The following is a 24,315-nucleotide window of genomic DNA, read 5'->3' as shown; positions in this document are numbered from 1 at the left end:
AATATTTCATACCAGAATATTTGGATTTTTGTACAAAAAACAAAAGAATGCGCTATGGTAGCTTCTTGACACACACATTTATCACAGAGGGGTGAGACATTAGGGAAGAGTTTATTTAATTTAGTATTTGAATAATATAGTCTATGTAATGTTTTGAATTGGATGAGAGTATGTCGTACGTTGATCGAACATTTATGCACCTGTAGTAAGTGATTATCCCAGCTCTCTTTTGAAATTTTTATAGCTAATTCTTGTTCCCAGTCTCTTCTAATTCCATCAGTTGTGGGTATTTCTATGTTTAAGATGATGTTATATAGGTACGATATTAGATTAGCTGATTCCGCCTTTGTCTTCATTGCTTCATCCAGTAAGTCGGTAGGCATATTATGATAGTCTTTTGTATATTTTTTCAGATAATCTCGAATTTGAAGATATTTAAAATATTGATTATTTTTCAAATTATATTTCAGTTGTAGTTGTTGAAATGTTAGTAATTTTCCCAATTCATACAGATCTTCGAGCGTTTTGATTCCCATTCTTTCCCATTGTATAAATGATTTGTCTATAGTTGATGGTTTAAACGATGGATTATTAACTATTGGTATTAAAAGAGATAGGTTTCTTAATTTTAGGTTCTGTTTTATTTGTTTCCATGTTCTAATTGTGCTATGTATAATTGGATTTTTATCCACAATTCTCAACTCTCTGGGTGAAAACGTTTTTTTCTCATCTCAGTTTTAAATGGCCTCGCCTTTATTCTTAGACTGCGGCCCCTGGTTCTGGACTCCCCCAACATTGGGTATATTTTTCCTGCATCTAACTTGTCCAGTCCTTTTATAATTTTATGCGTTTCTATTAGACCCCCTCTCATTCTTCTGAATAGCGCTCATTAACTCCAGCCTCCCAGACAGCCTTGATCCACTGTAGTTTGCCTCTTGTTGCAACAACTTCTTCCTGGATAGGCATTTTATAACATCTCCCAGGCCCTACACTCATCGCTGGAACATCTAGACAGCAAGGAGTCCTACGTCAGACTCCTATTTATTGACTAAAGCTCTGCGCTCAATACTATAATTCCATCCAAACTCATCCCCAAACTCCCAAACTTAGTAGCTAGCACCCGCTCTGCCGCTGGATCCTTGACTTTCTGACAATCAGTGAGGATTGGTGACAAAATATTCTCCATAATAATTCTCAACGTCAGTTGAAAAGAGTGCCCTGCAAGAATGCATTCTCAGTCCCTCAATATCCTTCCTATTCACTCATGACCGCGGGGTCATATTCTGCCTAAACACCATTTACAGGGTTGCAGATTATACCACTGTAGTGGGTCAAATTTTGAATAATGACAAGGCAGAGTGCAAGCAGTAGATAGAGTTGAGTAAAATGATGTCAAGACAACCTTTCCCTCAATATCAGCGATACAAAGGAGCTAGTTATTGACTTCAGGAACCGAGGTAGAGTACACACCACAATCAGCATTGATGAGCCAAAATAGAAATGGTCTAGAGCTTCAAGTTCCTTAGCGTAAATATCACCACCACCATTTCCTGGACCAACTAGAATAAAGCTAAGGCCAAAAATGCACCAACACCTCTCCTACCTCATAAGACTAAGGAAGTTTGGCATTGTCTTAAGTCTTGAATAACTCTTACCAAACTTCTTCAGATGTATTGGAGAAACCATGCTGTTGGGTTGAATCACAACTTGATTTGGGAACATCTGTCCCAAGACCGCAAGAAATTGCAGATAGTTGTGGATATGGCCCAGTCCGTCACACAGACCAGCATTCCCACCAGTCAGGGGCAGAAATCGTCATCAAAACATGGGGGGGGGGGGGGGCATCAAAAATGACACATAAATTCTACAAGAAAGTGAAAAGAAAAAGACTGTGTAAAATAAAACAAGGCATTACAGTAAAAATAAACAATTAGAAAAACAAATTCATGGCAGTGCAAGATGTGAAGTGCAATATTCCACTGGTGGGGCAGGATTAAAGTGGTGTAGGTTGGTTCAAAAATCTGATAGTTGGAGGATAGCTGTCACCGAACCTGGTCATGTGGAGCTTCAGGCTTCTGCACCTCCTGCCTGAGCGAAAAGAGGGCCTTACCTGGATAGTGGGGATCTTTGATGATAGATGCCACCTTGTTGAGGCCGCAGCTCCATGTATTGGAGATACATGCTTTTGATGGTGGGGAGGGCTGTGCCCATGATGGGGCGGGCTGAGTCGGCTATGTTAGAATAGTCGGTGACATGCAGAATCTCTTTAAGAAAAATCGAGGGGCTGGTGGCCTTACATCCATATGCTGGGCCCAGAACAGATCACCTGAGATGATAATGCCCCAGAAGTTGCAGCTGTTAACTCTCTCCATCACCAAAAAAAAACTAGTACGTGGTCTCCTGATTTCCCCTTTCTGGAGTCAATGATTAGTTCCTTGGCTTTGTTGATGTTGAGGAGGGATTGTTGTTGCACCATCTCTCAATGAGGTGTTCTAATCTGTCTATTCTTCAAGGGTCTAGACCCAAATAACACCCATTTGTTCTCTCCAGAGAAGCTGCCTATCCCACTGAGTTAATCCAGCATTGTGTGTCTATCTTTTGTTTTATCTCTCTCCTCTACACTGACTCAGCCCCAGCCACGATTCGGTTAACTACAATGGTGCCATCAGTGAAATTATAGATGACACTGGAGTTGTGCTTATCCACACAGTCATGGAAGTAAAGAGACTAGAGCAGGGGGCTAAGCATGCAGTCAAGAGGTTCACCTGCAATGATGGTCACTGAGATGTTATAATTGATCTGCATTGAATGAGGTCTGCTGATGATGAAGTCAAGGATCCAGTCGTAAAGGGAGGCACCGAGGCCCAGGAGCTGGGAGGGGATGATAATATTGAATGCTGGTCTGTGGTCAATGAACAACACCCTGATGTATGTATCCAGCGAGTTCAGAGCAGAGTGGGGATCCAGTGAGATATCATTTGTTGGTGAACTGTTGTGGTTCCCATCATCGAAGGGATTTATCGAAGTCGCTGCCTCAAAAAGGCAGCCAACATCACCAGAGACCCACACCATCCTGGCCACACACTCATTTCACCATTGCCACCAGGAAGAAGGTACAGGAGCCTGAAAACTGTAACGTCCAGGTTTAGGAACAGCTTCTTCCCTTCAGCCATCAGGTTATTAAACACGACAACAAATAAGCTCTGAACTACAATAGACTATTATTATTATTGCACTATAATTGTTTGTTTATTGAGTATGTGTGTATATATACGCACTGAACTTTTTTTTTCTCCTGTACTCTTTCTGTGTTATGTACTATGTTTACATATTCTGTTGTGCTGCAACAAGTAAGAATTTCACTGTTCTATCTGGGACATATGACAATGAAAAACTTTTGACTCTTGATAGTCAAATTAAATCTGATCCACCTCATTTCTGAGGCACAATTTTATCTGTGCCATAATCAATCTCTCGAAGCATATCATTATGGTGGATGCAAATGCTACTGGGCGGTAGTCATTTAGGAGGTTACTGTGCTCTTCTTGGGCACCAGCATGATAGATGCCCCATGAAGCATGTGAGAATTTCAGATTTCTAAAGCAAAATGATGTCCTTGAATACTCCAGCCAGTTGGTCCACACAGGTCTTCAGCACTCAGTATGCCATTTGGGCTGGACGTTTTGCCTTGATTCACATGGATTGCAGAAATGTTCTTTGTGGAAGGGGGTTTGTGAGGTTATGAGCATAAACTATGAATTCAGAGTTAACAGAAGGCTCCTCTTTGCTTGCAGGAACCAGGAAGCAGGGAATGGATGATAGTGCCAACTAAAATGAACTTTGTAAGTTTCAAATAATAGTTGTTAAATTATTTGGGAGGTTTTTGAATATTTGTATTGTGAGAGGCATAAAATGATAGTCGGTATACATGTAACTAAGCCTTTTTCTGATGGGCTTTGTCACCAGAGGGGTGAGGCATTGTACACGGTTGGTATAGTCAGTGTGAAAAGCTCCAGGTTAGGTTAAGGGTTAAATCATAATGAATATCAGTTCTGATTGCTAAAAACGAAGGCAAGGCAAATCTGCTGTCTACTGTCATTCTGTGGGCAATGGTTAAGTTATTAAATATTTGAACTGACGAACTTTATGTGATTGAAGTAGAATTTTTTTCCTCCCTCTTGCTCCCTCTGAGTCATATGATGACTTGAATGAAGAGTTGTTGTGACTACTTGTTTCACCGTCTGATCTGCCACTTGTAACATCACAGCCTCCGTCATTGAGCCCAGTTGCATTGGCAAGTGGAAAACTCCAAGCCCCACACTGTATTGCCCACGATGTCACCGCACGTGCGCACATCCCATCCCCGTCGGTCATGACGTCTGCCCGCCGACCCTCTCGCCGCGCGGCAGCGAAGACGGGCGTTCGTGCGAGCCAATCAGAGCGGGCGATTCCGCGCACGCTGCGCGCGAGGCGGGCGGGACTTCCGGCACAACATTCCAAATCGATGTGGTAGGTGATCGGCGGCCAGTCACTTGTGGAGCAGCGACTGGACGGGTGGGAGGAGGGAAAAGGGGGGAAATCATTCGCATATAAAAAAAAGACCGGGGAGGGGGAAAAGAAAACTCTTGGGGTGACGCGAGTCGGCGTTCACGTTATAACCGCCTTTCTGACTCGTTTGTCGAAAACCCCCCCCACTTGGCCGGGATGTTTTGACGTGTTTGTGGCGGCGCAAGGATGGCAGCTGCCGTCTGTTAGCTTCCAGACGCTTCTAGAGCGGCGGCGCTACGTCGCTCGTCCACGCGCGCGCACGCACGGCCGCGCGTCCATCTTTGCGCGCACGCACCGCACGCACGCCTGCCCGCGCGTGCTGGGAGCGCAGAAACAAAACAATTGGAGAGGGGAAAAAAAGAGAGGCCACGGAGAGAGTCGGAGCCGGGAGAGGAGAGAGAGGCCATGCGGCCTGCCTCGGGCACCCTGCCGCCTCCTTACCGCCGCTGCTGTTGACGGCCGCCGCCTGTCCTCCAACACCCCCCCTCCCCTCGATCCCCATCCTCCGCCACGGACGCGTCGGCTTTAAACCCCCACAGGCCGGTGGTTGGGGGGGTGGCGATCCAAGAGAACGAGAAGAAGGAAGCAGGCTAGCGAGAGAGCGACATGGTGGGGTCGGGACGGGGTTGTCCGGGCCTTCTGATGGTGTCTCCGGACGACTGCTGGCACTGACCTCCCCCCAACCCCAATCCCTCCAGCATCGCAATCAGGTGAGACTCTACTGAGATCAGGCGCTTGCACCTTTTACCTTCTGGTGGTAGTGGAGCGGCGATGGTAAAGGGGCTTCGTGGGATATGGGCATTTAAAGTTACGCTGTCCACATAAAGATCTTTGCTCTGAGCGTTTATACATATTTTTTTTACAGTGGAGGAGTCGGATGTCCCACATTAAAAGTACCACATTTGCTGACACCACCTGTGTGCTTACTCACCCCATCCCCCTTTTTACAAGAATTGCTGTGACCAGTTTGGAAAGTTATTATGGGTTTATGAAACGGTTTGTCATTTGAAATAGTCGTAAGTGGAAGAAGGGTTTTTCCTGTGTGACGCCCTTTTGGAAACTGGTTATTAGTTCGTTAGTTCATCGGATCCTAAGTCCAGTCCACTGCGACGTGCCTTTCTGCCTTTGTTTGGAGTATTGGGTTAGTTTGTGGCCCTGACGTTACTTTGGATAATTGCATCGCTGTATCTTTTCACGCCAGATACGGATTTCTGTAACTCACTAAGCTATTGATTTTCTGGATAATGGCGTAGGTAGTGTAAATTTGTGAACCGTACTTTGTTTTTCATTCTGTATAGACCTGGGTTTTTCAGTCTGTTCCAAGGCCAATCCATCTATGAGCACAGAGGTTGATATTTTGGTTGAAATTGTTTACACTGCATTGAGCATTATTCTGATTACCGTTTCTTTAGTCACATCCATTACTTTTGATAATGTTCTCATTTTTGCATGGAAGCCAGATATATTTTATTCTTTGGTTTAACGATGAATATTCAATGTCTTGAATATTTTAACTGCTATTTTACAGGATATCCTTACACTGATGATTCTAAGATGTTTGGACGAAAGGGGCAAGGAATGCCTGATAATCTATTGCCGTTTAGACTTGTATTGGATATGGTCAACTCTATGTTAATAGATAAAATGTCACTTTAATGTTATTAATCCACGCTAGAATGTGTCAATTAGGCATGAGTTGCTTATTTTATGTTTGTTTGTAAATGGATATTAATATCGAGCAACTATTTGGGAACATCTCCAGTTCTGACCTTAAGATATGTCAGTCTAACAGCTGAAGGTAGTTTCACCTTGGATATGGCAGCCATATTGGTACTTTAATTTATGTCTAATTTTTATTGAAAGTTTTCTGGAAATACATGATATAAGAGGGATATGCTAACCCTTTTGAAGGTTGAGAGACCTTGATAACGTTAATGTAGGATTTCTAAGAAATAACAAATGGCGATTTTTTTTGGGGGGAATAAGTTGAGAGATGTAAATTGTACAATATGTGACACGTTAATTTCAAAGAAGCAAAAGTTCTGCATTTCTGTTAATTTGTCATTGTTGGGCTGACAGTGACTCCTAAACTGATTGTTTTCTTTTCCTCGCACAATTCTTGTGCATGTATTTGTTTTTTAAAGTTGTTGCTCGAATTATTGGGGGGGTTTTCATGTGACTATTGCAGTTTCAAGACATTGCTGTTCTGTATGCTGTTTTCAGTGTAAAGCAACTTGGTTACCACTTTTTATCTGGCTGCTTGAAAGATATAATTTATGTAATGACCCTGCCTCTAAGTAGTATAAATTGTTCTGGTTTGTTGAATGTTTACACTGTTGCATTACATTTTGCCCTTTCGATCTTTCTTAGCTGAATTTGCAAATAAACTAGTGAGCGAGAGAACCTTGTTTGACCAACACTGAATGATGTTGGAATATCTTGGTTAAGGAGAAGAAAATATAGGCTTTCCACTATCGCTATCTAGGGTATGTAAATGAGGGCAATGATTGCCTGTCATGTCCCTTGCAGCCAAATGACCTCAATGTTAACTATGACAGACAGTTAAAGAATGAATTATTGGGCAAGGCATGAAGAAGAACAGCCAATTGATGAAAGTAAAGGAACAAACATGGGAGGGGAAAGGCTCCCTGCGTGCTTCTGATAAATAACTGCAGGTTGTGGGATTCCAATTGCGATGAAACTGTAGAATGTTTTGGGTAAGCAACTTGCAGAGGGCAAATTATTATCAAGAAATACACCTAGTAAGCTGAGCAAGAGGACACTCTAGATGTTGCATTACTTTAAGTGATTGCAATACACCCATGATTCAGTACAGCAGCTGCAGTGATGCCTTTGGAGATTATGATTACAGTGTCAGTTTATCTTTGTATTAGGATACGTCATTGTCTCAGCTTTTATCATTTGAGATGAAATGCTGGGGTGGTTTGATTCTTTTAAATTGGTTAAATTTTGAGAAACTGATTTCTACACTATTAGTACATTAGGTGTAAAGATTATCAACAATTTGGTCTAGTCCAACTGCATTGACACTACAGCCAAGAAAGCATATTGATGTCTGTACTTCCTCAGAAGGCTAAGGAAGTTTGGCATGTTTCCAATCACCTCCTAGAGATGCACTATGGAAAGCATCCTTTCCAGATGCATCGCAGCTTGGTACACCAACTGTTACCACAAGAAATTGCAGAGAGTTGTGAATGTGGACCAGTCAATCATAATTATCTCTCTACTAGGTAGGCCGAAGGGTCTACTTCCGCGCTGTATCTCTAAATTAAATTTATTTCCTGTTATCCAATTCTTGAATGGACCTCTCGTATGAAAAGGATGAATTCCCAATCTTTCAATTTATTTTGTGGCCCTTGCACTTCTTATCTGTGCTTTCTCTGTAGCTGTAACACTACATTCTACTTTCTGTTTTTCTCTTTTGCGCAAATGGGGAGTGTAGGCTATACTGCTTGCAGGTGTTATTTTCCCATTGGGAATATGCAATGGAACTATCAGAACAATAATTAACCATTCTATGATTAGTAAAATCATAGAACTTTTCTATTTATTATGAAGGCCTTTAGTTAGTTAAAAACAAATTAAGCGCATGATCCTTTTGGAGATTGGAAGGTTGAATTTAAATGCAGAATTTGACTAGACTTTTGGCCTACGTAATAGTAACAGCTTTTGATCTGGTGCTTTTCAACTCTGAACTGAATCCTTCAGGATTTCGGAGCCATATTTAGCCTTGAGCTGCTTAGTTTTTCGACTGCATTTGGTATCTTGTGCATGAACAAAATACTCGTTGAGAAAAAATAGAATTACACCTGCAGATCTATTTTGAAGTTACTATTTACATAGCTAAAAATCTAACTCATTAAGCCAATTGGATTAAGTTAACATTTTTACGGCTGACCGAGTAAAACTCTCGAGTCAAAACATGAATATTTGAATACTAATCTGCCTAATTGTGCTGGTATTTTTGTTAGACCATTAAGTAAGTGATTTAAGTAAATTTAGCTATATCAAGCCAAAGCCAGAGCAAACATGCATGTCTTAGCAGTGGATTGTAAACAGTTAAACTCTTCTAGTAGATATGTTGATGTTTTGCAATTGGATTGAGAATATTAGCTTTTGATATGTTTAACATTTGGATTGAAATGGAAACCATAGTCTGTTGGGAAGGCTGGTATACAGCTTTAGTTTCTAGCTGTACGAATTTTAATGTTTAAATATTATCCCTGCAAGCTTTAAATGAGTATTTCAAGGTTCTGCTTTGAAGACTCATCGTTGGTTGAAGTAAGCATGAATAAATAGAATAGAAATTGTGGTTTCTCGTTGATTTTCAGTCATTCTATATGAAGCATCTTTCTTTGTGAGCTCGTAGCTATGGTTGCATTTGGAAAAAGGTGCAATCTTTCATGTACATTAAAATTATCAACATTAGAAATTCCCTGGAAGAGAATTGTGGATTTGCAATGGAAGTATCAGAACAATAATGTGCAAGAAATTTACGTTTGAAGTGGGTTATTGGGCCACTAGTGACACTAATGATTTGGAGTTTGTTCATTCAGTAAAGGTTTGCTGTGCCACTTCAGCTATTTAGAGGAGCTTCTCCTCAAATTTCAATAGCACTTGAGCTCTACATTCCAAATCTTTTCACTAATCTGAAGTGTACTGGGCAGCTTTCTTGGGTATTGGGGTTGGCTAAGAGCATGATTTGTAAGTTCACTATGGCCTTTGAGGGATTTGTTCAGCTGGGGGAAATTGCCTCTGCTGTAAAATCTTTGCACGGGTGATTGCTTAAGGCCCTCAGTAACCTGTCAGAACCATTAAGGATATTTTTATTTGGTACATTGCAGCAAAGCATACCTGTTTCTTTGTAGTTTTTCTTTTTTCTTTTACCTGTGCTTTGAAGCACAAACATTTGTCTAACATTGATTGCACTCTGTTTATTACATCATTTCAATCTGCTATTTATCCCATTTGATTTCCTCGGGTATTAGAAATGGTACCAGCATTGATTTCTGTTGGTGCCATGTGATTAATCAGGAGAATTTATAGTTGGTGTTTTTACTGTAGAGGACTAACTAACGTCTTCCATGAACGTTGGTCCATTGGAGGGTGAGACTGGAGAGTTGTTGGTGGGGAACATGGAAATGGCAAAGGCATTAAACGAGTATTTTGTATCAGTCTTCACCATAGAAGACACAAAAAATATTCCAACGCTGGATAAACAGGAGGCGGTAGGAATGGAGGAGCTAAATACTATTAAGATCACCAAGGAGGTGGTATTAGGGAAATTAATGAGACTGAAGGAGGATAAATCCCCTGGGCCTGATGGATTACATCCAAGGGTCTTGAGGGAGATAGCAGTGGGGATTGTGGATGCATTGGTGATAATTTTCCAAAACTCCCTGGAGGCAGGAACGGTCCCAGTGGATTGGAAAATGGCCAATGTAACACCTATATTTAAAAAAGGAAGTAAACAGAAGGCGGGTAACTATAGACCGGTTAGTCTAACATCGGTGGTGGGTAAAATGTTAGAGACAATTATTAAAGAAACACTAACGGGGCACTTGGATAAACATGACTTCATCAGACAGAACCAGCATGGTTTTGTGAAGGGGAAATCGTGTTTAACGAATCTGCTCGAATTCTTTGAGGAAGTAACAACCCGGGTGGATAAAGGGGAACCGGTGGATGTGGTATACTTGGACTTCCAAAAGGCTTTTGACAAGGTGCCACATAAGAGACTATTGCTAAAAATAAAAAATTATGGGATTGGGGGTAATATATTAGCATGGGTAGAGGATTGGCTAACAAATAGGAAGCAGAGAGTGGGGATAAATGGTTCATACTCGGGATGGCAACCGGTAACTAGCGGGGTTCCGCAAGGGTCGGTGCTGGGACCCCAGTTGTTCACAATTTATATAAATGATTTGGAGGAGGGAACCAAGTGTAATATATCAAAATTTGCGGACGATACGAAAATGGGAGGGAAAGTAGGGGATGAGGAGGATAGGAAGAGTCTGCAAAAGGATATAGATAAGCTAGGTGAGTGGGCAACAACTTGGCAGATGAAATTTAATACTAATAAATGTGAAGTCATTCACTTTGGGGAAAAAAATGATAGGGCAAGTTATTTTCTAAATGAGGAGGAGCTGCGTTGTAATGCAACGCAAAGGGATCTAGGGGTATTAGTACATGAATCACTAAAAGTCAGTATGCAGGTGCAGCAAGCAATCAGGAAGGCCAATGGAGTTTTGGCCTTTATTGCTAGGGGGATTGAGTATAAAAACACGGAGGTCTTGCTGCAGCTGTACACGGTATTAGTGAGACCACATTTGGAATACTGTGTACAGTTCTGGGGTCCATACTTAAGAAAGGATGTACTAGCCCTGGAGGCAGTGCAGCGAAGGTTTACAAGATTAATTCCTGCAATGAGGGGATTGACATATGAGGAGAGGTTAAGTAAGCTGGGACTCTACTCTTTGGAGTTTAGAAGAATGAGAGGCGATCTCATTGAAACGTATAAGATCGTGAGGGGCCTTGATCGGGTGGATGCACCGAGGATGTTCCCAATGATCGGGGAGGCTAGAACTAGGGGACATAGTTGCAGAGTGAGGGGGGGCTCTTTTAAAACTGAGATGAGGAAGAACTTCTTCACCCAGAGGGTGGTTAGTTTGTGGAATTCACTGCCCCAGGGAGCAGTGGAAGCAGAAACGTTAAATATATTTAAGTCAAAAATAGATGGTTTTTTAGCTGCCAAGGGGATAAGGGGCTACGGGGAGAGGGCAGGGATATGGACCTAGGTATGGTTAGTATAGTAAGACCTGAGTGATCTCCTGGACAAGTGTCGATCGCCTGGATTGGGGTCGGAGAGGAATTTCCCAGATTTTTTCCCCGAATTGGACCTGGGTTTTTATCCGTTTTTTTGCCTCCCCCAGGAGATCACGCGGTTCTTGGGGTGGAGAGGGGTGATAGCGGTATAAAGGGGAGGGTAGTGTCTTGTGTTCTGTGTCTTGTGTCTACTGTTTGTGGGTAAGTGTGTCTGTTTAGTGTTCAGCCATGAGTGAATGGCGGTGCAGGCTCGACGGACCTGGTGGTCTACTCTCGCACCTACTTTCTATGATTCTATGATTCTATAATTCCAAAGAGAAAATGCATGCAGTATTTACACATTTTTGTTTAGCAAGTACCCCTTTTTTAATCTTTAATCGTGAAATATTTCAATTGTTTCAATGTTCAATATATGTATTGGTTGAGCGGGTGCTTCCTTTCACAGTGCTTTTATTGGGGAATAGTTAAGGACAATTAATACGAGAATATGGGGCATAAGTTACTTTGATAAAGATATTTTTCCTTTTAATCTGGCGGGCTAAAAATTGCAGATATCAGTCATCTGATTTTTCTGATGTGCTGGATTCAAGAGTTTATTATCATGTGTCCCTGATAGGACAATGAAATTCTTGCTTTGCTTCAGCACAACAGAACATAGTAGGCATTGACTACAAAACCGATCAGTGTGTAATGCAGTCTTGCATTATAATAATCCATTTACCTCTGTTGTAACAACATTTCATACACATGTTGTTTTGCATAAAAATGTGTTTCTGCTGATAATTATTTTGAAAGCTGAAATGGCAAACCATGTGACAAACCATGCCAACAATTTGCCGTGCATTGTCGAAGTAAGTTGCAGAATAATGCACCTAAAATCGATGTTACTAAAAGTCTGATCTTGACCACTTCATGTTCTGTATATTGATTTTAGAAAAAATGCTGCCACTTACGGCTGTGATTTTTGGCCATCTTGCTCAGTCCCTGTGCAGGACAAGAGGATTTTTCCCATCGATGAAAAATAAAAGAGTTATTAATGTTTAAAAAAAAGTTGAGATTCTCTCTCCTGAAAGCAACGCTCCTTCCGGAGGGACTATAAAACCCGGAATTGTTGAGTGCCTCAGTTAGTCTCTGCAAGATGGGGGAGCGAGAGGGTCACGTCGCTCAGTCTGAGCTGTGAATAACACTGAACACATGTCTACTAAACTGTGAGTGGTTTTACTGACCTTGAGTGCCCTTAATGTGGTTTGAAAATGAAAATGTGGTTGGTTTGAAATAAAGCACAGCAAATGGTTGTTGGTGGTGGTTGGATCGAAATAAAGCACTGCAAATGGTTGTTGGTGGTGTTTGGTTTGAAATAAAGCACAGCAAATGGTTGTTGGTGGTGGTTGGATCGAATAAAGTACTGCAAATGGTTATTGGTGGTGGTTGGTTTGAAATCAAGCACTGCAAATGGTTGTTGGTGGTGGTTGGTTCGAAATAAAGCACTGCAAATGGTTGTTGGTGGTGTTTGGCTCGAAATAAAGCACTGCAAATGGTTGTTGGTGGTGGTTGGCTGGAAATAAAGCACTGCAAATGGTTGTTGGTGGTGGTTGGTTCAATATAAAGTATAGCAAATGGTTGTTGGTGGTTGGTTCGAAATGGCAAATGATTAAAAGCCTAAACTTGACAACTTCCTGTTTGCACTCTATATTGATTTTAGATAAAACTCTACCACTTACTGCTGTGATTTTTGGTATCTTACTCGGTCCCCCTCCGCTCATCATGTGCAGAGGATTCTTCCCATCAATGAAAAAAAAAAAGTGTTATTAGTGTTTAAAAACGGTTGAGAATCTCTCTCCTGTCAATCACGCCATGAAGGCCACACCCCTTCCAGTGGGAGGGGGAGGGATTATAAAACCCATAAGTGTGGGTGTGGCTCAGTCTCTGCAAGATGGGGAAGGGAGAGGTCACGACTCTGTCTGAGCTGTGAATCAACTGAACACACTGAATGTCTACTGAACTGTGAGTGTGGTGTTTTGTGTGGTTTTATGGTGGTTTCACCCTGCATGAAATGGTATGAAACTGCATTTAAATGTGGTGGCCTTGCACCCTGCATGAAATGGTATGAAACTGCATTTGAATTTGGTGGCCTCATGAAATGGTATGAAACTGCATTTGAATTGGGTGTCCTTGCACCCTGCTTGAATTGGTATGAAACTGCACTTTAATTTGGTGGCCTTGCACCCTGCTTGCTGTGGTGTGAAACTGCACTTGAATTTGGTGTCCTTGCACCCTGCTTGCTGTGGTGTGAAACTGCACTTGAATTTGGTGTCCTTGCACCCTGCTTGCTGTGGTATGAAACTGCGCTTGAATTTGGTGGCCTTGCACCCTGCTTGAAGTGGTATGAAACTGCACTTGAATTTGGTGGCCTTGCACCCTGCTTGAAGTGGTACGAAACTGCACTTGAATTTGTTGGCCTTGCACCCTGCTTGAAGTGGTATGAAACTGCACTTGAATTCGTGGCCTTGCACCCTGCTTGAAGTGGTCGGAATCTGCACTTGAATTTGGTGGCCTTGCACCCTGCTTGAAGTGGTAAGAAACTGCACTTAAATTTGGTGGCCTTGCACCCTGCTTGAAGTGGTAAGAAACTGCACTTAAATTTGGTGGCCTTGCACCCTGCTTGAAATGGTACGAAACTGCATTTGAATTTGGTGGCCTTGCTCCCTGCTTGCAATGGAATTTCAAGGAATAGCCGTGAGTCAACTGCCAGCTCACCAGCCGTGAGTGAGCTGCCCGCACTTCAGGCTTGAGTGACTGAGCTCAAATAATCCATTTGGCCCACAATGTCCATACTAGCCCTCTGGAAACCAGTCCCTTCAGCCCACAACACCCATACTAGCGCTCCAGAAAGCTCCACCCCCCTCCCCCACTGGCCACCAATATTGGAATTGGTGGAGAGGTGGAATATTGCGTTGGGGGACCAGCCCTCCCGTGTGAACATGGGACCCTACTGGTCCCACTTAATCTAGTATCTTCTGTAAAGGAAAACGGAAAGAATTCCTAACAACCCTCAAACTTTCTAACTCTATTAATAACTTGAAGATGGAGTCACTTCATTATTTCATCCACTACTTGTATTTTGTTTAGGATAGCACTTTTGTATAAACAGTGCTGATGACCTAATTTAGGAAATGGGTAGGAGTTGTTAATAAACTTGTTTACGTTTAAAACTACATGCTAAATTTGTGCAACAACATTTATCTTTGTCATGACTTTTCAGAAGCTTTGTTAAAAGTGTATGAAATGTTCTGAAACAATTAGTTAACTAGAGGACATTGTGCTAATCCCTAACCGGCCGGTCAGTGCTCTGTGAATACTGTCAACTGGGGATTGATAGCATTCGTTCTTGCAATGCAATGTTTAGTAATTTATTAGAAATGGATTGAAGAATGAAAGTTAAATTGTAACAGTGTCCTGGCAATTGCTGATTCAGCTCCATGTTGATAGTTTCCTAATCTTCAATTTTTTTTCCTGTTTGATCCATTGTGAATTTGGGTAATTCCTTTCTAATCTCTTGATGCTATGTTTTTGAGGGTAACATTTTTGCCACTCTGTAGCGCTAAATGGAAGAGCAGCAGCTGTAATCTTTTGGTATGACATGCAGTTAGGATTACTGCAAAAGTAATTGTGTTGGTAAAATTAAATAAATTGTTTACATAATACGGCCAACTCTCAACACCGTGGTAAAGGAATTCAATCCCACTTACAGACCAGGTGCTGATAAAGTTATTCAAGGTTATTCTCCAACTTCACATGCCTGACAACAGCTCAGAAACCATAGAGACTTCAATGCATAGTTCTGAAATTTGCTCTGAGCAAGAGAAGGACCAAAATTGCAAAGCCATATAGTTTTCCCTTCCACCCCACATTACCCCCCAGGCGTTGCGTTGGGGGAATGGGTTGCATTGGGGGGATCGGGTGAGTGCTGGAAAGTTATGTTGGGGGAGCAGACCCAATTAAATAAATTGTATACATTTTTCATGTCTTCAATATATAATTGTAAAAGCTTCATATAGTGTTTTTGACTAGCCCTACGCAATTCATTAGGTTTTTTTGCAAACACTTATGGTAGTAATGTTTAGAGTGTCACATAATTCAACAATTACTTGCATGCAAGTTGAAATAAAGGAATATATCAGCCTATTTTTTGTTTTATTAAAAAAAAAATGTGTGCCTGATTCAAAAACAATTTTCTCTGCTTCTGATTTTGTGTTGTAGCATTTTTACATTGATTCAACATGACTAACTTAGTGTTTGGAAGTTACACATGAGCCTCAGGAAGGAACCAGAACAGTACATAATATAATTGTATTTACATTTGACCTTGCAAGAATCTCCTTATTGTTAGTGTATTTCGAGGCAGAAACTGCACTGGCATGTACACTCTACAGCAATCCTCCAGAACACATCCTTCCCACAATGTTGTTTGACTGTGTAAAGTTCTGGCATTTGTCTCTATCTAACATGATTGCAACTATTTATTTTTGTTGCCACCTCCAAAATTCCTCTGATTTTGCCAAATATCAAACAATGCAACATTTCCCCCCAAAAAACCCTTGTCCAAATTCAAAATGTAGTACTTTCATAAGACTTCTACCAAACGACTGTGAATGGCGTGACTCCATAGAAAGTATTCATCTTCATTTAGACTTTAGAGGACAATCATCCTGCTTGAATTTTATCTGTGTGCCTCTGTCTCCCACTTGAATTGTGCATAATTATTATCTACCACAGGGAGCCCTCTTCAATCCAATTTTCATAACCTTTTTGTGGTTGACCAGTGCCTACTGCTGTAGAAACACCAAAGCCTTGGTCAAAGGGATCCATGTGGCTGTATCCAGTTAGGTGAGGGCTAATACTTTTAAAAAAATTTAGCAGTACATTCCTGCTCTGAAAAAAATAGTTTGTTTGAGGTTTTATTATCTCTTCTGGTGTTAGAATTCGAACTTGTGGGGCCATTGATAACATTTGCTGTGGATTATAGTGAAATTAAGTTTTTGGGGCTTGTTTTTTCAGTATAACATTTCACGTGCAAAGGCTGGATGTCATAAGACCTCATGTACGTGTCAGTGAGACCAGAATGGTGCAGGATGTGCTGCAGGGAGTGACAATGTTTGGGAATAGAATGGGTCAATGAGCATGTTGCGGCTGACGTCCTTGGGTAGGAAGTCGGTGAGCTTGGTTCGGGTAATTGGGCAAGTTTTATGCACGGATTGGCATGCAGGGGATATGGCTGAAATTCAGCAATTCTTGATTTTGTAGTTGGGAGTATTCTAGGGCTGATGATTAGACAACTGTGTCCACGAGCATTAAAGTTTTGCTGTAAATAAGAAGCCTTTAGTGTTTATAGCTACATTCAGTTGGGAAGGCATTTTTAAAATATACGGCTGTAGAAAAGTCTTATTTGAATACGAAAAAACTGAACCAATCTTCTCAGTTTCCTTGTATGGCACCTTTGCTTTAGAATGATATAAAATATAGAGCCACGTTTTAGGCTAGAAGATAGCTAACATATACTTTACAACATTTATTTTCATACATTTATAGAAATTGAAGGATTATTGGGTACATTCACCAAGTATAATGTGATCAATTTTCCCCGGCAGTGTGAATTCCTGCTGTTGCATTGAATCTTTTTAGTGTAGTTGGTTTATTAACATTTCTGGATTGCCCATCTTCCAAAATTCATCTTAATTGTAATAAGTTGTAGAAGCAGTTTTGATGTTATGGTACATACACAGTGTGGATTTGGCTAGCTTTGACACTTCCTTGTGTTACATTAGAAGTACCATATGAAACTGTCATTCATTTAGTCAACAAGATATTCTGGGATAATAACTATATAAGAAAATTAGTTTATGTCATTCTTACACTTGTAACCTTTATTGAGTTCTTTGTTATAAAGGCTGTAAACAGTTTTAACCAGTACATCCTTTTGACCAGGGTGGGTGTGACTGAAGTGCGAGTAAGCATCACAGAGGCTAGCATTGTAATCATTCACCTGTTTTTCCCCCCCATCCTAATCAAACAAATTTACAGCAGAGTAGGAGTTATGTAGCTCATTTTGTCCTTTGCTAAGAAAGCTGCTAAATCTGATCCTACCTCGATCTTGTTGCATCTACTTGTAGCTCCTGCCATGTTAAATGTTCAACCAATAATTTTTTAAGTCTGCCTTTACCATTCTTTCAAGGCAGTGTGTTCACATCACCACCAAGCTGGAAGTGGAAAAAAATCCGATCAACTAGCTACAGTGCCCTCCATAATGTTAGGAACAAAGACCCATAATTTATTTATTTGCCTCTGTACTCCACAATTTGAGATTTGTAACAGGAAAAAAATCACATGTGGTTAAAGTGCACATTGTCAGATTTTAATGAAGGCAATTTTTATACATTTTGGTTTCACCATGTAGAAATTACAGCAGTGTTTATACATAGTCTGCGCCCCCCCCCCCCCCCCCCCCCCCAATTTCAGGGCACCATAATGTTTGGGACACAACAATGTCATGTAAATGAAAGTTGTCATGTTTAGTATTTTGTTGCATATCCTTTGAATGCAATGACTGCTTTAAGTCTGCGATTCATGGACATCACCAATTGCTGGGTGTCTTCTCTGGTGATGCTCTGCCAGGCCTGTATTGCAGCCATCTTTAGCTTATGCTTGTTTTGGGGGCTAGTCGCCTTCTGTTTTCTCTTCAGCATATAAAAGGCATGCTCAATTGGGTTCAGGTCGGGTGATTGACTTGGCCACTCAAGAATTGACCATTTATTGGCTTGGAAAAACTCATTTGTTGCTTGAGTAGTATGTTTGGAATCATTGTCTTGCTGTAGAATGAATCACTGGCCGATGAGTTGTGTGGCATTTGTTTGAACCTAAGCAGATGGGATGTGTCCATACACTTCAGAATTCATTATGCTACTACCATCAGCAGTTGTATCATCAATGAAGATAAGTGAGCCAGTACCTTCAACAGCCATACATGCCCAGGCCGTAACACCCTCACCACCGTGTTTCACAGATGAGGTGGTATGCTTTGGATCTTGGGCAGTTCCTTTTTCTCCACCATACTTTGCTCTTGCCATCACTCTGATATAAGTTAATCTTCGTCTCATCTGTCCACAAGACCTTTTTCCAGAACTGTGGTTGCTCTTTTAAGTACTTCTTGGCAAACTGTACAAGAAGGAACTGCAGATATTGGAAAATCGAAGCTATACAAAAGTGCTGGAGAAACTCAGCGGGTGAGGCCGATGAGATGCTGCCTCACCCGCTGAGTTTCTCCAGCACTTTTGTATACCTTGGCAAACTGTAACCTGGCCATCCTACTTTTGTGGCTAACCAGTGGTTTGCATCTTGCAGTATAGCCCCTGTATTTCTGTTCATTAAGTCTTCTGTGGACAGTGGTCAATTGACAAATCCACACCTGACTCCTGAAGAATGTTTCTGACCAGTCGGCCAGTTTGGCCGACTGATTCTTTATTATAGAGAATTATTCTGTCATCAGCTGTGGAGGTCTTCCTTGGCCTGCCAGTCCCTTTGTGATTAGTAAGCTCACTAGTGCTCTCTTTCTTCTTAAAGATGTTCCAAACAGTTGATTTTTGTAAGCCTAAGGGTTGGCTGATGTCTCTAACAGTTTTATTCTTGTTTCTCAGTCTCATAATGGCTTCTTTGACTTTCATTGGCACAACTTTGGTCCTCATGTTGATAAACAGCAATAAGTTTCCAAAGGTGATGGAAAGACTGGAGGAAAGACTGTGCTGAGAGCTCTTATACTTGCAATAAGGAGGCAATTAAACATACCTGAGCAATTACAAACACCTGTGAAGCCATGTCCCAAACATTATGGTGCCCTGAAATGGGGGGACTATGTATAAATACAGCTGTAATTTCTACATGGTGAAACCAAAATGTATAAAAATGGCTTTTAATAAAATCTGACAATGTGCACATGTGATTTTTTAAATTTCCTTTTTAATCTCTATTCCAAATCTCAAATTGTGAAGTACAGAGGCAAATAAATAAATGATGGGTCTTTTTCCCAAACATATGGAGGGCGCTGTATAATCCTTTTAAGCTCATCTGACCCATTGAGGTTTATCTTACTGGGATTTCAGCTAGCCCTTCCTGGCATTATTTTTCATTTTAAATATCCTTGATGCCTTTGACTTCTCTACCTTGTTTATTAGTTTGATCCAAAGACTCATTCTTAAAATAATTTCTAATATCTATTTTATTTGTGGGTTTATCTTAATTTGCATTCAACCTTTGTTTCAGAAAGTAAAGGATCTAGGTGAAAGATCTACATGGACATGCTGTTGGTATTAATGGAGACAGGCATCGTGCTTTAGTAGAGATCACACTGGCCTTGTCAATTTATTTTAGTGGTTTTGATTCATAATCGTTCATGATACTTGTCAAGGGAGAAGGTATTTCACTGGTATTTTGGTCAAAAATGTATCACTTTACCAACATTATGTAAAATGTTGCCTCATTTACGTCGTCATGTTTGTGGGCTTTTTTATTTTGTCTTCTTTTGAGATATATCATTAAAAATGGAACTGGACTGTCATTTTTCTCTCCTTTGCAGATCAAATGCTAACCAGTGAGCACATTTTTTATTTTGTAAATTATATTCATAAATACCTTGGGAGATGTTACAATTTATGATTTGAGTGTAGGAGTTATGGGGAACATATGTGGATTGCACACGGGTATTTTAAATAGTTTAGCAAGTGGTGAACGAGATTTGACGTGCAAGGTACACAAATATGCTGGAAAAACTCAGCGGGTGCAGCAGCATCTATGGAGCGAAGGAAATAGGCAACGTTTTGGGCCGAAACCCTTCTTCAGAGGCTTGATGTGCTTGCTGATTTAAAAATAAATAAATTCTGAGGTGTGAGAGAATTTGTTGCTGTTGGCCAACTCTTTAAGGAGAGTCTTTAAGGGGTGGGGGGGGCTGGGCTGAGTTGAAAGGGATGAATAAATGATATCAACTATTGGGAAATTGCACCAGGGCTTGTAGCTGCATGTAATATACATGCAAATTTACCTTACAGATTACTTTTCCACAAAGTGCAATAATTCTTCAGCGAGCACCAGGAACTAAGTAATGTGACAAAAATAAATTGTCCCTTTCCCACGTATTGTGGAATTTCTGTGTTTAATTAAGTTTTTATTTTGTTTATTCAGGTTCCTGCTGGAAAGACTGATCCTGGTGGAGAAGTGAGGAATTGTAAATTCTGGTGCCATCATTTATGGTGAAACAACTCGCTATTCTTTGAAAGGAGGAGTGGTGCTTAAACAAGAAGTTATTGGTGGTGTTACTTGAATTGAAAATTTGTGCTGGTGGAGGAACTTGTGCAGAGGATCTAGTTTGAGAGAATACTGGCTGAAGTACAAAACCAATTGTGGACTGGGGAACCTCTGGATGCTACTTTGCCTATGAGGAGAGCTGCTGGCATAACTGCTGCTTCTACAAGGTAGGTTTGCCTTTTGTTTTTCATTGGCTTGTGTGTTTCGGGTGGTTCTGGATTAATATAGTTAAACCATGGCAAGAAATGGGATAAGAATTTCCATGAGCTTAAGCAGTAATTGAATGGTTTGTAGTGGTGTTGAACATAACGATCAAAACAGAAAGTGCCGGAGGCACTTGGCAGATCAGGCAGCGTCTGAAGAAGGGTCCAGACCTGAAATGTCATCTGTCCATTTTCCTCCACAGATGTTGCCTAACCTGCTGAGTTCATCCAGCATTTTGTGTTTTGCCTCAGATTACAGTATTTGCACTTTCTTGACTCCATATATGCAATGACAGTGGATTAAAAATGCTTTCTTATAGTGGGTGTTATACAGACATAATGTTATATCATTATTTGCTTTTTTAATTTTATGTACCCTTTATATAAATGATGTTGCAATGGTTTTTGCAGGTTAAAGACAACTTTGTCTTTCTCAGTTCATCTGGAAAGTAATTACTTTTGGATCATTTGAACAGTTAAAGGTCAGAATGGCTATTCTAAGCATAACACCAAAATAGAATGGGGAATCGTCAGTGTGTCTGAAACCCTTATCTGTTAAATGTCTGAAACAAAACAGAAAATGTTAAGTACACAGCTGAATTATGATCACGTACAAAACTTTGGCCCTTGCTCTTTGCAGCCACATTAAGTTAATTTTTCATTTGCTCTTGTCCTTTTTAATGTTGAGGTCATAAAGGTTTAGGCGAAGGTAGTGCAATTGATTCTGTTGCATTATAAGTATCATAACATGACATGTTTTTATATTTGCTAGTAATGTTATAAGTTTGAGGCAAATTGGTATGCAACAAATTGGTCTCTGGGGCCAAAAGTTTGATACGGCAAACTTCAGGAAATCGCTTTCAGTTTAGATGGTCAAATATTATTTTATTTGAAGGATTATTTTTACTAATCTTTGACTTTTCATAACACCAGTTCTGTCCCTTTTCCAATTTGTATTAGTGCCCTCTATTTTCAGAATAATATGCATGTCCACATCTGCTTCTTACCTGATCCCACAATAAAAAGGGAATAAAATCCAAATTGATTATTTAGAATGACTTGTTTATCTATCATAAGGCTGTCCTTTATCAACTCACTCACGTTGGCACTGGCAGTTTCTTCCTGTGATTTTTAAACTTGTTGGCAGCCTGTTTCTTCCATTTTTCCTTGAGTAAATGATGAACTCTATAATCCTTTATAATTTGTGGGTGATTTTGAAATTCATAAAAGTTTGTTCTTTCAGCATCCTTCAACTTTCTGATCCTTCAGCATTCTACATCTGGAATTGGACAAAGACTTTGATTTGGTAAAATCTGGAAATACATCTTCCACTGATAACTCTGAGACCAGCAACTGGGGGTGCCTTGAAGGTGCGTTGGTTACCACTGTTACACGTTTTCCCCAGAATGCATAGGTTATCCTTATTACTTCCATTTCCTTCCACATCCTAGTGATGAGCATGCTATTTGACCACTGTAAATTATTGTAGCAATGACCTATCATATGCCCCTGAGTAATAGGCAGGGGAATTGAGAGATGATGGTTGCTGCTGTGGATGTGATAGAAAACAGGTACAGGGATGGAATTGGGGTAATGGGATTACTTGGTGAGCTTGAATGCCTTGTGTCATGAAATAACTGCATGCCTAACCTGAAAGGGCTGGGTGAGTCTCTGGACAGAGTTGAGGGAGGAGGTATAAGGACAGGTGTTGCATCTTCGGCAGTTGGAGAGGGGGTGGTTTGGGTGGGAAAGGGGTGGTTTGGGTGGGAAGGAATGAGTTAACCAGGGAGTTGCGGAGGGAAAGGTCTGCGTAAGGTGAAAACTGGTAGAGTTGGGAAGATGTGACTTGGGAGCCAGTTGGAGGTGGCAAAATTTTTTTTGCGGGATTATGTGTTGTATGCGACGGCTGATGTGCTGAAAGGTAAGGAATAAGGGGGCTCTTGTCTCTGTTGCGACTATGGGGAGCAAGGGCGGAGCTGCGGGGTGCTGAGGAGACACGAGTGAGGGCCTCATCTTAGCAATGTTACAAAATTTTGAGATTTAAAAAATCAAGTCTGTAATTTATCCCATCAGATAAAGCATAAAAAGAAGTTTAATTTGACACCTAATTCACTTTCATATCTTCAGTATTAAAAATGTTATGGCCATTTTCATACTCGGAAATTAGCATCTTGTTCCCTATTGCTTTTCCATTGACTGAACACAAAAGCTGTGATCGAGGACAGTCAAAAGCCTATAACTTTCTTAAAAATTAAGAGAAATGAAAGAAATGTTCAGTTATTATAGATTGAAGCATTCTGAAACAAATATGAAACAATCTTACTTAGATGACTTGAAATTAAAGCATATAATTAGTTAGTTACCTAATTGTAGCTAATTACAAAATTCAATTACTAGATCTAAACATCTATCAATTTCTTAAGAATAGATTAACATTTTTAAATAGCCTAAGTGTAAATAACATTCACACAAGAATTCACAATATAACATAATTTTTAAATCTCATTGTCATGTATTTATAGGCCAAATGGAAGGAATTTAATGTTTAATACCTGCAAATTAATGGCCATTTAAATCAACTTGCGAGTGGGGTTTTCTGGAACGCGATCATTTGGAACGTTGCGGTTTGCAGTGATTTAGACCCCCATATCGGCATGAAAAATACTGCCGGTTCATATCACCTAAATCACCGTTTCGCAACTTAAAATGTGAACTAAAGGCATCTTAAGAAACACTTTTATACATAAAAATAAACGGCTTTCTTTTACCTGTCACCTACGCGAAATCCGTCCCCGTTGACGGCTTTAGAAGCTGATTTTAAAATGACTCCAGCGCTGAATTTGTCGGGCGATTTATTTTATTTAAAAAAAAATAAAAAAAGACACAGAACGGCCGTCGGAACAATTCTTCAGCAAAAGCTTGCACTCCAACCAAATATATTCCAGGACAAGGTAGGAGAAAACTGCGTTTTAACCCCGCCCCCACCTCAAACGCGCCAAAATCGCGCACACGGCTGTGGCAGGACTGCAGTGCAGCTGAAGGTAAGTATTGTAACATACCTACTCATCTATGATGGGAGAGGGGAACCACCATTCCTTAAAGAATGAGACATCTCAGATGTCCTAATATGGAACACCTCATCTTGGGCACAGATGCGGCGTAGATGGAGGAATTGGGAGATGGGGATAGTCTTTGCAGGCAGCAGGTAGGAAGAAGTGTAGTTGAGGTAGCTGTGGCAGTCAGTGGGTTTGTAATACACCCGCTGAGTTACTCAGCTTTTTGTGTCTATGATGGGATGGTGGTGTGTTCTTGGTGATAATCTTTTCAAATACCTCCAACATCTGCAGTCATACACCTGTGTCCTGGT

At 40.7% G+C, this 24,315-nt stretch overlaps 1 protein-coding gene across 12 annotated transcripts in view; it reads left to right on the top strand.

The window, feature by feature from the left end:
- Positions 1 to 4,549: 4,549 nt before the first annotated feature.
- Positions 4,550 to 24,315, top strand: part of hipk1 (homeodomain interacting protein kinase 1) — a 114,741-nt gene continuing 94,975 nt past the window's right edge. For 4 of the 12 annotated variants that reach the window (XM_033042343.1, XM_033042342.1, XM_033042333.1 and 1 more), the window contains exons 1-3: positions 4,552 to 5,258; positions 20,623 to 20,912; positions 22,218 to 22,318. In XM_033042343.1, coding sequence (XP_032898234.1) covers positions 20,875 to 20,912; positions 22,218 to 22,318 — 139 coding nt within the window. In that variant the 5' untranslated portion in view covers positions 4,552 to 5,258; positions 20,623 to 20,874. Of the gene's footprint in view, positions 5,259 to 20,622; positions 20,913 to 21,359; positions 21,431 to 22,191; positions 22,319 to 24,315 lie in introns of all 12 variants that reach the window. The other 8 variants (XM_033042338.1, XM_033042336.1, XM_033042334.1 and 5 more) reach the window with 8 other exon arrangements.

Source organism: Amblyraja radiata, chromosome 24 (assembly GCF_010909765.2).
Source record: "Amblyraja radiata isolate CabotCenter1 chromosome 24, sAmbRad1.1.pri, whole genome shotgun sequence".
Lineage (NCBI taxonomy): Eukaryota > Metazoa > Chordata > Chondrichthyes > Rajiformes > Rajidae > Amblyraja > Amblyraja radiata.
Note: the sequence above shows the minus strand (reverse complement) of the source record. Positions and strands in the feature narration are given on the sequence as shown.